The sequence below is a fragment of the Onychostruthus taczanowskii genome, unplaced genomic scaffold (genome assembly GCF_017590055.1).
Source record: "Onychostruthus taczanowskii isolate IOZ18803 unplaced genomic scaffold, ASM1759005v1 scaffold113, whole genome shotgun sequence".
In the NCBI taxonomy this organism is placed as follows: domain Eukaryota; kingdom Metazoa; phylum Chordata; class Aves; order Passeriformes; family Passeridae; genus Onychostruthus; species Onychostruthus taczanowskii.
Genome location: NW_024497963.1, coordinates 53,700 through 66,795, shown reverse-complemented (window position 1 = coordinate 66,795; position 13,096 = coordinate 53,700). Strand labels below are relative to the sequence as shown.

At 41.0% G+C, this 13,096-nt stretch overlaps 1 protein-coding gene across 2 annotated transcripts; it reads right to left on the bottom strand.

Annotated features, from left to right (window-relative positions):
* Nucleotides 1-853: 853 nt before the first annotated feature.
* On the bottom strand, nucleotides 854-13,096 carry CCNE1 (cyclin E1). Of its 2 annotated transcripts, none has more exons than XM_041426480.1 (11): nucleotides 12,981-13,096; nucleotides 12,781-12,871; nucleotides 12,496-12,564; nucleotides 6,087-6,226; nucleotides 5,876-6,011; nucleotides 4,932-5,078; nucleotides 4,036-4,131; nucleotides 3,544-3,678; nucleotides 3,350-3,461; nucleotides 3,088-3,245; nucleotides 854-2,233 (listed from the first exon to the last, which is right to left on the bottom strand). In XM_041426480.1, exons 1-11 carry the CDS (start codon nucleotides 12,992-12,994, stop codon nucleotides 2,111-2,113), a joined length of 1,221 nt encoding a protein of 406 aa, XP_041282414.1. In that variant the 5' UTR covers nucleotides 12,995-13,096; the 3' UTR covers nucleotides 854-2,110. The 2 variants fall into 2 exon arrangements, with proteins under 2 accessions (XP_041282414.1, XP_041282404.1); XM_041426470.1 differs by having other exon boundaries at nucleotides 857-2,233; nucleotides 6,087-6,229.

Here is a 13,096-nt window from a genome sequence, read left to right as displayed (position 1 = left end):
CAGAATAAAGGAGGCTGACCTTTCACAGAAGAAAGAATTGTCAAATTAACAGGATCACCATCTGAAGCAGAGATCACATTTGGAGAGAGGCCTGTTGTCTGAACAAGTTTAATTCACAGGTGTATCTCTCTCACATCCTGGTTTCCCACACAGCCCAGAAACACATGGAACATCTACACTCACTCTTGCATGGGTATTAAACATAGTTAAATATTCAGCTTAAACTGGAAGTTAAGACTTTACCATATCTCTAATATTGCTACAGGATATTTTCTTGAACAGTTAAATATAATCCCCATTTTTAAGAGGACAGTTAGAAATTAAAAAATGGAATTGTGGTTTTGCTGTGAAACATCTAAAAGGGACTAAGATCTGAAAATAAACACCAAAAGGCCTAGCACTGAAGCATGGTTGCTGATTTAGGAATTAAGCCTAGACACTACCTTTCAGGAGGATTAGTTTCCCTCATCTACCCCCATTTTGTGTTCTACATTTAAGAACAAAGCGCCAAAATATGTCTTGGCAAATCCTTCAATAATCAGCAAAAATTACATTCCTTTTGTCTGGGACATGCAATTCTCTGAGAAATTAAAACCTCCCTAAACTGGCACCAGCAAACACGTTCAGCTCACATTTGCACTTGTTAACACAGAACTTAGAACCATTCATTGCAAGGAAAAAAAAGCCAGCACCACCAAAGAACTTGCTTACCCATCGATTACCATAGGCATTTTTATTACATTAAAGCTTTAACATTTATCAGAACACTGGGTCAGGAAAGAGAAAATAGCAGAATAACTTAAAAAAAAAAAAAAAAACAAAAACAAAACAGCCTTGCTGGGAACTATTGTTTAAAAAAAAGAAAAAAAAAAAAAAAAACGGAACCAACAACAGAATAGGAGCTTCCTGAAATATTAAATGTTGTAGCGTTCAAGTTATCTGCAGCAGGACATGATGAACCCTGGTAGTCTCACTGAAGTTTTCAGTGTTATTGAACAGTCCTTCAAAATAAGCACCAAAAAACATGCAAAAAACCAAAGAACAGTTTATTTCTGTGTTCCCCTCGTCTCCAGAACCAAGAGTTTCCAGAAAATGTCCCACTAGGACCTCTGTGATTCTAAGACATTGCAAAGGTCAAAGATTTTCCTGTAACAAAGCACATACCTCTCCAGAATTTAACTCTGCACACATGATTGTTGGTCAAATACTGTGACAAACTCCCAATGTTTAAATGATTTTTTAGGAAGAGGTAGACTTTTCCTACTGATCACCTCAGGGTAACAATCCAGACAACCTGATTCAAGAATTTCCCAGTAAGCTGATCATTACAGAGTGTTAAGGAAGCACTCTCCATGTACTTGCCATGTCTATTATCCCCTCCCCAGCCTCCTGTACCTGGCTAGAGGAAATCCAAGTAGCCCAACATGACAACTTTACCTTAGATTCCAAATAAAATTTCCATGGATAAGCCAATAGTAGTAAATAAATAAAGCAATAGTTACTACACTATTCATCCCCAACTCCCACACTTATTAATGGTCACAGTCTGAAAAAACCTTAACTGATCATAGTTAAAAGAAATATAGAAATATACATAAAACCAGCTGTCTTAGACAGCATTTTTATTAAAAATGAATACACAGAGACATAGCAGCTTTTACAATAAAGAGTTTTTTAAAAGGCATCAAGTTGTTAGCCAACCATTCAAAAAAGAGGCTTTGAAATGTCGTCTTCCACAGCACCTTTTGCCCATTTGCCAACGAGGGACAAATCTGCAGATTACCCAAAGGACAAAGAGGCACAGTAACTAATTTAAACTTCAAGCCCTTTTTCTGAACAGCTGATCAAGCATCACCCTCCGTAGCAGCATCTGGAGCACACTTCAGTGTTCTTTCAAGTGGCTGGTGTACTTGATCCATTTCTTTAAAATATTTTAACATTCAATAAAACTATTTCAAATAGAAAAACTTCTGTCAGATGAAAGTAAGGTTTCCTTTTCAAATTCTGTGAAAGCTTATGAACTTCACTGGCAGCATTTCTGTAATGGAGCAGGAGCTAAAACCAGCAGAACAGGCACTTGAGCAAAACTGTCCATCAACAGTTCCTAAAGTCATATTGATTGCAGTCCAGAAGACAGTTTCTTACTACTCTGTGGTGGTGTAAGGACACCAGTGGGGAAAGGTGAAGTCCTATTTTGCTCAGCCAATATGGCTTGTTTTGCTTGAGCTCTGTCCTGAAAGCACATGAAAAAGAGGAGAAAAAATATTTAGTGTGTCTATGCAACTGATCAATAGAATTCAGTGTTTGATAATCTGATAGATTGTTAATCTGCAAAAGCATATGCATATCCATATCTAACCCTCCAAACAGTAACAGATAAATCACATAGTACATAGCAGTTACTTGTAGTACAACTCAAAGAGATCAGTATTAGTTTTTGGAATGCAATGATTAGCAATAAGCATTCATAACATACAAGCACTCCTGTACCTTCAAGAAAGCAAAATGCAGAAACAATTGAGCAGGAAGAACTTGAAGTTCTACCTAGAAATCAATAACCTAAAGAGAAAAACTAACCCCAATAGCTTAAACCACAAGTTGTTGAGCAAGATTTTGATCCTCTGCAAGTTTCTCACACTAAAAACCACTCTTGCTTCACTGCTTGTCAACGACCACTGTCACGTATCAATCCCACCAGATCAGTCTCAAGTGATCTATCTTTATTTTTGTCCAGATCAGACAAGACTGTATTAGTGGTATTTCCTAGAGAGAAAGGTCTAACACATGCTATTTGAACTACCCCAAAGGGTAGAGAAATGCTTCTGATTTCTAGGGTAATTATATGCTTTTGATATGAGAGGCTGAAGGCACATCTTTTTAAACAAAATACACAACAAGTCAGTCCCAAGAAAATACTTTGTCTCAAGAGTTTTGGATCTGGACTACAAGGTTATACCTTTTATAATCTAAATACCCTCAGTCTCAATCTGTTCATGCTTCTCTTAAGTTGACTGTGTGTTCAAACCAAAGAAACAAGACTTCAGAGATTTCACAGACAGGTTTTTGTCTTCATTTGCACATACATACCAGCAAATCAAAGCTGTTTATGTGCGTCTGTATATTGTGCAAATCTTCAGGAGCTATCCCGCTAAAGTGTTTGAGTTTGGAGCTTCCCACTTCCCTCAGAGCCATGGCAAATGGGACCATCCATTTCACACAGTCCTCTATCTCACAGAATTCATAACCTGCAACACAAGACACATGCTTAGCTGCCTGAATCAATATCATAGATTTGAGCAAGACATAATATTTGTCAACACACAAGATTTAAGTCTACAAGTGCCAATACCTGAAACTTTCTGCATCAACTCAGATGAAGAGAAGTGATACAAAGCAGAAGCTGCAAGTATTCCATAGGTATATTCCAAGCAGCCAATATCCAGCACACAGAGATCCAAGAGCTAAAAGACAATAGATGTTGAGTAAGCCTGACAGAAAAACACTTTTCCAGGTGAAACAGCATTTGAAGGAAATCAGTCTTACCTCTGTTATTTGTACAAATATCTGCTGTGGATATTGTGGCAGCATTACCTCATAAAGATCATTTAAATATGCAACTTGCAGGTAAATGTTTAGCCACGATACAACTGTCAGTGGATTTAAGTTCCAATTAAGAGCCTGAAAGAGCAGACATACACAAGATTTCAGTGCCAATTTAAGTTCCTAACTTAAACCATGCAAGATGGTTAAACAATCACAAGCTCTAATCCCAGTTGGTTAAGGCATCTTTAAAACATGCAAATCAAATACTCTCCTGTAGCTCTTCCTGCTGATACACTCAGGGAACAAATAATTTTGTTAATACACACATACTGGTGGATGCTTTAGATCACTTGTTACCTAAAGAAAACACTACTTTCAAATTAGTAAGAGAAATTGTGCCTCTTAGCAGCACCTAAGCTTAACTGAGAAGCTCTGCTTTTAGTCTGATTATGCTACACATTTTTAGAAACTAATTCCACTTGTAAATATTACCTTCATAATGATCAATTCCATACTGATGATTTCATCTTCTGTACAGGCTCCATCTGTAACATAGGCAAACTGGTGCAACTTTGGTGGATAAATTTCCTGAAAGATAGGAGATCAAGTATTTAATTTGTGGAATAGGTTGCAACTAGTTTTATGTGTTAACTTTCACAAAAAGTAAAGAAATAAACAGAACAACCACTGCTTTGGCCTGCCAAAACAGAAAGGGGAGAGGGGGATAGTTCCTTAACCTCCCATTCTAAATGCTGTGTTCTCTGCCTTTAATAGACACAGATTTCTTGCCCATCATAGCCTTCAACTCTCACTTTGGATGGATCAGCACAAACCTACATTGTTTGACTACAGCACCACTGTGACTGTATCACAAATGACATCAAGATTATTTTTAAGCATCCTAAAGAAAAGGCCTTTTATCTCTTTGTTTAAGAACAGATTGAACATCAGCTCTTTTAAACAACTAAGAACTTAAAAAGCACAGTGTATTTTAGTAGTTCAAATTGTTCCAGTAAATAATAGCTCAGACTATCATGCAGTAGGTACTCTGTTGCAATGAAATTGCAACAAGTGGCCTCTGTAGACAGCAGCTAGCCAAAAATTCATTTATCAACTGTGACTAAAATTTTAGATTTATTCTAACACTGAATTGTCTAATGAGAAAACTAGATAACATCACAGTATAATTTTACCCACTTCTAAAAAAACCAGGAATGTTGAAAACAAACAAACAAAAAAATCTGGTTTGTCTCCCGTTTGAAAAAATCCCGTTTGAAAAAAATGATAGCAAGTAACTCCATAAAGCTTTCCACAAAGTGTCCAGCATCCAAGAAGTGTGCTGTGTGTCCATTCACATTTTTATGGCAAGTAAAACTGGAGACACTTACCTCAAGCTTTGCTGCTATGAATAGAGAAGTGACACCAATAAGCTGCAGTAGTGTTTTTACAACATCCTGTTGTGTTGCCATAAAGCGATCAAAGAAATCTTGTGCTAAATAAAACGTTTCTCTATGAAGTTTGTAGGCTTCACAAACCTGGAGAGACAACAGAGATTACAGAGGTCAAGAACAGTGTTAAAAAGTCAAAACTAGATGCTACATATGTATCCAAAAAAAAAGCATAAGCTAGATGTAAGATTTATATTAGCTTTCTACTTCACTGCTATTGTGAAGTAACATGTTAACTAACTGTAAGTGTTAAACAGTTTCCTTTGACACAAGATGACTGTCATTACAGTAACTTCAAGAAAACCAGATCAGAGTGAAAACCCTCCTAGGAAATGCAAGCACATGTTCCAACAAAGTCAGAACATCAGTTCCTCATTTTTTGCGAAGATCCATCATTCCAACACCTCAAAAGAGAAAATTCTCACAAGCACTTTAAAACTAAGAACAGGGATTATGCCACCAAGTCATCCACATAGCGAAACAGACACAAGAAGAGCTGTAGCACATTCTGCATGACAAAAACAGGTAAAAAGGCTGGGAGATGGATCTGATCTCAGAGCTACCCACCTTCCTTCTTACAGCGACTTTTGTAATTATTTGTTCAGCCTTTGTCTGCAGTGTGACCTTAAAAGCTTACCGTGTATTAGGGACAAATTGATTATTGCCCATTATCAATCTAAATGAGTAACAGAATGTATTGACAGTCTGCAAATCATCAGCTCAGTACATCATATATTCTTTAAGTTTGGTGTCATTCATTGACAAAATTTAAGATGAAGACAAGTATCTGGAGCTAAACATGCTCCTGAAGTGCACTCATGACAGTTATTAGTGCACTTCAACAAAAGCACACTTGAAACACTCACAAGCACAGAAAAGCTTACCTCCATTAGCCAGTCTAGAAGGATGGTTCTCATCTTAGGCTGCAGCTGGGGGTGCCTTTGCATGTAGAATTTATCCCTCACGTAGGTCTCTTCTTTGTTTATCATGTTTTTCCATACATCATCCTTGTTTGCCCAGCTAAAAGAGATCAATGTTTAGTCTTGGATCATGAGGCAAGAGGAAGGCAGAGCAGCAGCAGCCCAGCACACTCACCCTAGAGCTGGCAGCGGGGTAGCTCTGGTGGGAACAACGCTCAGATGGATAAAGCGCGAGTAATCGACAGGAACGGGATCGTCGTCTTTATCCGGAGTGGGAATCAGCATGTGGGGATGCTCGTGAATGCTATTCCAGGACTTCTGTCAAATCAAACACCAGATTTTAACTCTGCTTTTTAAAGTAATCATTTTAGCTGTAGATAGATAATGCTCACAACTTCTGTCACAATTTCTTGAACTGCACAGATTCACAGAACGGCAGAGGCTGGAAGGCACCTCTAGCTCTTTTCATCAAGCTCCCTGCTCACACAGGGCCACCAAGAGCCAGTTGCCCAGGACCACGACCAGAAGGCTTTAGAGGATCTTCAAGGATGGAGACTTCAGAACTATTTTGAACAACTTGTGCCATGCTTGGCTGCCCTCACAGTAAAAAGTGTTCCACAATATTCAGAGGGAACCTCTCCTCTTCAGTTTGTGTCCATCTCCTCTTGTCCCATCACACTAAGAAGAGCTTAGCTTCATCTTGTTTACATCTTCCCTTCAAACAGTTATAAACAATTGACACAAATTGCCACAGACCTTTTCTCCAGGCCAAACAGCCCCAGCTTTCTCAGCCTCTCCTTATCAGCAAGATGCTCTGGTTCCTGAATACCTCAATGGATCTTTCTGGACTCTTTCTTGTATGCTCAAGTCTCTTTTTTACTGGGGAGCCCACAGCTGGACACAACACTGCAGATGTGGCCTCACCTGTGCTGAGTAGAGGGGGTTGTTGCTTGTAAGCACAGTAGAGTTTGGAACTAAAGCTGAAGAACATTCACCCTGCTCTTTTGAAGGACCACAAGCGTTTCATGGAAAGATACCCAAGTCAGAACCTCCTACTCTCAATGCTGTGTTTTGTTTTTACCAAAAATATACTTGCCCTCAGGTAAAGAACAATCAGATGGAATTCAAAGACCCAAATATGAGGTCAGAATTTCTGGTCAGGAATATGTAGATAAAATGCCTGAAACCATGCTTTCATGCAAAGCATCTCAGATGGTGAACACAGCAAAACAGTTTGTAGGATTTTGTACTCATTCATTTAGCAGAGTTAAGATAAAAACCCAAAGCACATATGACCCAATTTTCAGAATACAGCCAAGTACATGTTAAGCAATTGCTACTAAACTATCAAGCCGATAAATTTATATGTCAAATTCTGCCATGGTCTGCAAACATCAGATATTCAAAACTTCACCTGGCATGTCCTTTCAACTTTTATTTGGACCAGAACTTAAATCTAGGTTTACTCTTCTACCATCTAACCCTTAAACAGGATCTTGTACACTTCACACAGTGCCCTAGGAAAATACTACCTTATTTGCAGTAGAATGCAAAGCCAGCACCGTGTCACCTAAGCAAATTAAAATTTGGCATTTCTGTTTAATAATGAAGTCAGCTATCTTGCTGCAAATTGATCAGTTCTGCACCACTAAAAGGACAGAACTCCTAACAGATTTCTAATGTGCTAAAAAAAAATTAAAAACAAGTTCAGAAGAATCATTAGGCACTATCAAGTAAAACACCATGTGAAACTTTGCCTCTTGCAAAAAAGCTTCCACAGCTGATTTTTGCCATCTTTCTTACATATGACATCACTTTCCAGCAAAATGGCTCCTTCCTGCACCAGTTTCACAAACAGAAACCACTGACTTGATGAAACAAAAACCACATTTCACAGTTCTCTCACAGCTAAGACTGCTCTGCATTTTGAGTTACTGACACACAGATCAGTCTTTTTTCTTCTTGGGAGTTCCACATGCAGATACAGCGTAGCAACATACCCAGCCATGCCAGGATTTAATTTGGGTGGGGAGGAGGCAAAACAAGGGAAGAGTATCCTTATCTTAAAAATTACAGACTCCTTACAAACTGAAAGTTCAAATGAAAATGTTGCATCGGCGTTGCTTTAAGTTAATTTTTGTCCTCCCTCAAAACTAGACTTTAGTCACACTTTGTTCTCCAAACTGCACAGCAAGCCCAGCTGCCAACAGCCTTTGGAGAAGTGCTGTCTTATCAGTTAATCAGCAAACAGAAAAGCAGTAGATTATACAATATCTATTTAAAGGTGCCTACGACACCAGCAGCTTCTGAAGGACAAGGGACTTGCTCACAAAGCAGACACATCACATGCAACAATACTAAAGACATTTCACCACCCTCAATTTTTTATAAGGAAATAGAAATCAAAGTTCAAGAGCCTCTTAGGTGTTTTGAAAAGAAGGGAAAACAAAGTTTTTGACAACATAATGTCACTTAACAAGACACTGGGGAAAAGATGTGAGCAACACTACAAGTACACAGCTCAGCTAGAGACAAGAATGAAACTAATGTGCAGGGCCTCAAAAGAAAGCAGCCTATGGGGAAGGAGACAGGAATTAATTAGTGTGGGTGAGGGAGCACCATAACTCTGGCACAGATTTTGGTGAAGAGAATGAGCATATCAATCAGGCTCGAGTCTTTAAAACAGATTTAGCAAGACACTCAATCGAAAGAAACGCTATCAGGAAACTGCATTACCTCACACTGCAACTGTAAGGAAACAGGAGCCACTACTGAAAAAAGGAACAGTTTAAGGTGGGGAGGGTATGAGGAAACCATTAAGAACTTCCTTTGGGCTTGCACAGAGCCAACCCAAAAGTCAAAACCTGTCAGAAAGCAACAGATATTACCCAGAATCTGTGCAGCCTAACAGAGGAAACACTACAGTGCTGAGCTTACTTCTGAGACAAACAGAAGCTGAAACAGCACACAAGCAAAAACATCAGTGGGGAGAACAGCCTCTTAAAATTTATGTGGAGCCCAGCAAGAAAGCTTGGTGACTCCCACAGTAATGTTCCAGGTACAGGAGCAACTAATCAGATGCTGATCTCGATCTCAGACCTAAGAACAAGAGACAGACTGGAGAAAAAAAAGCACCTGAGAAGACTCATTAGGAAGAGAGGTACCCAGAGGGAAGAAGGTGGGTGATAAGCCCATTAGAGCATCCAAGCCCATACAGCTCCAAACAGAGAAATCCCAGGAATTCAGAGGTGGGAGTCTTTATAAAGCTCAAACATTAGCAGGCCTCAGTTTCCTGCAGCATGCCACCATCCACTGATACATCAAATATTCATAGAAAATAACTTTTTTGAACAACCTTCAGGATATAGATCAGACACAAAACACAGCAGGTTGACCACTGGGGTTATTGCTTATAGGCCAGGAAGGGCCTTCAGTGAAGAAGAAACATCTAAAATTACAAACTGCTGAAACACTTGTGCACCTCAATGTGAGCTAGGAGCCACCAGAATGAGCTTCCACTGACAAGCAAGGAGTGCAGCAGGAGGAAGAGAATGAACAGAACAGCACTCAAACAGGAACACCAGAGGTTTTTCAGCATGGAAATCAATGGCAGGGGAACAGGGCTGTTTGCCACCCTTAAAGCAGCACCTTATACCATAGACAATGGCATCACTTCCAAGCCCACAGTCTTAGTTTGCCCATCAGAAATAGCAAGACCTATAATTCTAGCCACTTTTCACTCATAGGATGCATTACTTTGAAGCACTGAATTCTTCTTTGCCATCAGAAGGGAATTTCAGATTTGGCAAACAGAACAGGAAGAGAGCAACTCGCACTATTAAGTTGTTCCAATCCCTTGGGATAGCATAGGAGCTTCTACTCCTTTGAAATAAGAGTCTAAATGTCCTAATCCAGATTAGAGCCAAGTCTGTTCTCAATCTGTGTATAGTTTAGACTCCTTTTTTGTGGGCTTTATTTTGTTTGGTTTTTTTAATTGAATCTTCAAAAGTTAATCCAGATTAGTAAAAGAAACTTTTTGGAGGATATTTTCAAAACACTTAGGTGGAACATTTTGACAATGCTAAAATCAGATTCTGAAAAACATCTAGTAAGGAACTGATCAAAACTCCTTCCTGAGAGTTTACTCCACCTTTACATGTGAAAACATTAGCTAGTTTCAGCTAAAGAAACAAACTTACAGATTCAATTCTTCACTTTATATGGAGGTGACCATACAACTTGCATCACAATTACATAGATTGTTCTAATCTAGTTAGATGAATTTTGTTGTACATGGAGCCTCAGAAGTGTATTCATCCCCACAAAGCAGCCAGAATTAGTATGAGAATTGCTAGCAGAATTACAGCAGTGCCAGTTCTCCAAAATCAAACACAGAATTTATGCAATATTCTGCTGTCACAGACCTGATGATATAGCCACCCTTTCATCACATAAAGGGTAACGGCATCCTAATTAAGAACTGAGGCCTTATGTTCCACAGAAGCAAACTAATGAATTGACTATGAAGATGTCATAAAGTGGGATGTGACTCTGATATTTTGCCTTGTGGATAAACCAGTGTCAGTAAACAATTTATTTAATGCAGAAGTCATGTGCTATAGGCTGCAGTGGATTTATAGCTGCTTGCATTTCAGAACTGTCGTGTCTCCACAGAATAACTGTCGCCCTGGCTATCATTCCAGCCTGCTATACTGCTGCTGGAACCATAAACATATTCTCATTAGTGGTCCATGGCAATTTATATCACAGAATAGCTTGTGTCACACCATAGACTGAAGAGCTGCTGCTGTGCAGCCAAATGTTAGCTTTTTTAACCAGATCTGGAACAATCTGGCTACTTTGTCACAACAAAAATACCTGATCTATGTAGGGAAAGATATATAGGTGTCACATTATTCATTGTTTATAGAATGAAAGGGTCAAATTCCACCAGTATCCTATAATTACCTTGACAAACTACCAAGTAAAGATTTTTGATGCCTACTGCCTAAATTATCTAAGTTTTAGTTTACCTATAATTCCTGAAGTAACACTGAATGGCTACCAGGCCAATAGCACAAACAAGAAGACAAAATTGGAAGTCTTTATCTGCTTTGAAAGTTGAAGGTCAACATATGCAAAAGATATTTCAAGCTTCCTTCCACTGTCTTTCTGAAGACAATAAAATTGGGTCCCCAATGAGATTTTCTAACAACTACCTTGTTATTATGCAGTAAACATGCACAAGAAGGCCTTGCTCAGTTTAAACAGAATGAATCTTCTGGTGAAGGAGAAAGCTGCAGTGAAGGACAGGCAGCTCTTCCTTGTCAGAAGTGAGAAATTAGTTTAATATACTGTGCAAAAGAAAGACAGAAGGGAAGGAGAGATCCCCTCATTAAATGCTCACCATTTGAGCCCTGCTTAATATGTTGACTGATAACTAGTGTACGCAGTTGCAACAAGCAGAGGCCATTCCAAACAATGATGCCCATCTGTTATGGTAGCACTTCAGTCTTAGAACTTCCAGCTGCCACTTTGGGTTAGATGTGCCACATTATGCACAGCCTGGCCTACCAAATGAGGACAGGCTGCACACCCTGCCCGTGACTTCTGCACCTTCAGCATCACCCTGTGTGTGCAGTGACAGCCTGAAGGCTCAGTGACAGGGACTGAGCAGGAGTGCACGTGCTCAGGGAAAAAAGAACAGGAATGAACCTATTCCAGAACACAGGCAACTCAAGGTTCAAAAGCACCATGCTTTCAACACACACAGCATCCAACAGAGACACCAAAAGCATATGCCTTTTCAAGAATGTGGAAAGCACACAAATGGAACTAGAGGACACCAGTAAAACTAGTTTTGACTTTTTAAGTTGGTTCATGCTACATGCCTTACTGAGAAATTCAGCAATAGTCACTATCAACCTCCACTGCAGGACTGAGTTTCACAGGTAGAGTGACTTTACAGAAATATTCCTTTGTTCTGCAGATAAAGTCTGTTTTACCATACCACCACGAGCATCAAATATACACTTCCAAATTCTAATCAGGAACCCCTTACTTTGTCTGATAATTACCCGTGTCAATGGGAATAGAGCTGATTAAGAGAAAAGGGGAAGCTTTCCTCTTTCCCAGAGGACAGAGAAGTAGAGACATGACTGCAAAGAGAACCACCTCAAGACATGATCCTGTCTGCATGCTTAAGGAGCACATGTACAAGGTACATAAGCACATGACTGCACTTTTGCACCTCTCTAGAGAAGTGAATGCAGAGTAGGTCTAAAGGCTTGACAGGTGCACCCTTGCAACCCCAGGACAGCTCAATTTACTTCAGCGCTAACATTAATGCTTCAGACCAACACAGGCCTTGTATCTCACAAAGGCTTCAAAAATACATATATGAACTGAATTGCTCTGCGCACACCACCATCAACCAGGGCCATCATCAACCCTTGCCCACTGCTATGCAGCATGTGGCAGCAGCCTACCTGTTTCACCACGCTGCCATAAATAATGGGGTACTGCAAAGTAAGGCCAGGCTTAAGGAAACCGACAAGATTTACATGTAAGGCCAATTCAATTACCTGTTTTTCGCACGGCTTTTTTCTAGTCATCTCCATTTTGGCAATTTCTTCATCGGGATCCTGTAAGAACTACAAAAAGCGACATATGATTTCCGGAGTACAAACCGCGGGACAGGCAGCTGTTGGCCGCCGTGACACGCGCCTGGTCCCGCAGGAGCACAGCCCCGCAGGCCCACCCTGCGCGGCCACCGCGTGGGGCCCGCACCCCCAACAAAAGGCGGCGAGGGGCGGGGGCCCAGCCCGGCGGGCGCTGCCCCGCGGGCACCGGGCCGGGCCCGCACTCACCGTGGCCACATCAGCTTTCCTCTTGCGGGCTCGCATGGCGTACTCCGCACCCGCGTCCCCCCTGGCAGGACCCTTGTCGTCCGCGCAGTCGCTGCGGAGAGAGGGGAAGCTGAGCGAGCGCCGGCCGCGGGAGCCTCCCGGGGTGCCCGGCGGGTGCTCGGCCTGCAGGGCCCCGCGCAGGGCGGGCCCGGCGCACTCACCTCTCCCGGCGCATGGCACCCGCCGCGGCCAGCGGGGCGAGCCGAGCGCCGCGCGGAACGGGGCCGAGCGGGCCAAGCAGCAGACCCCCCGACAAAGGCCGGCAGAGGCGCGCAAC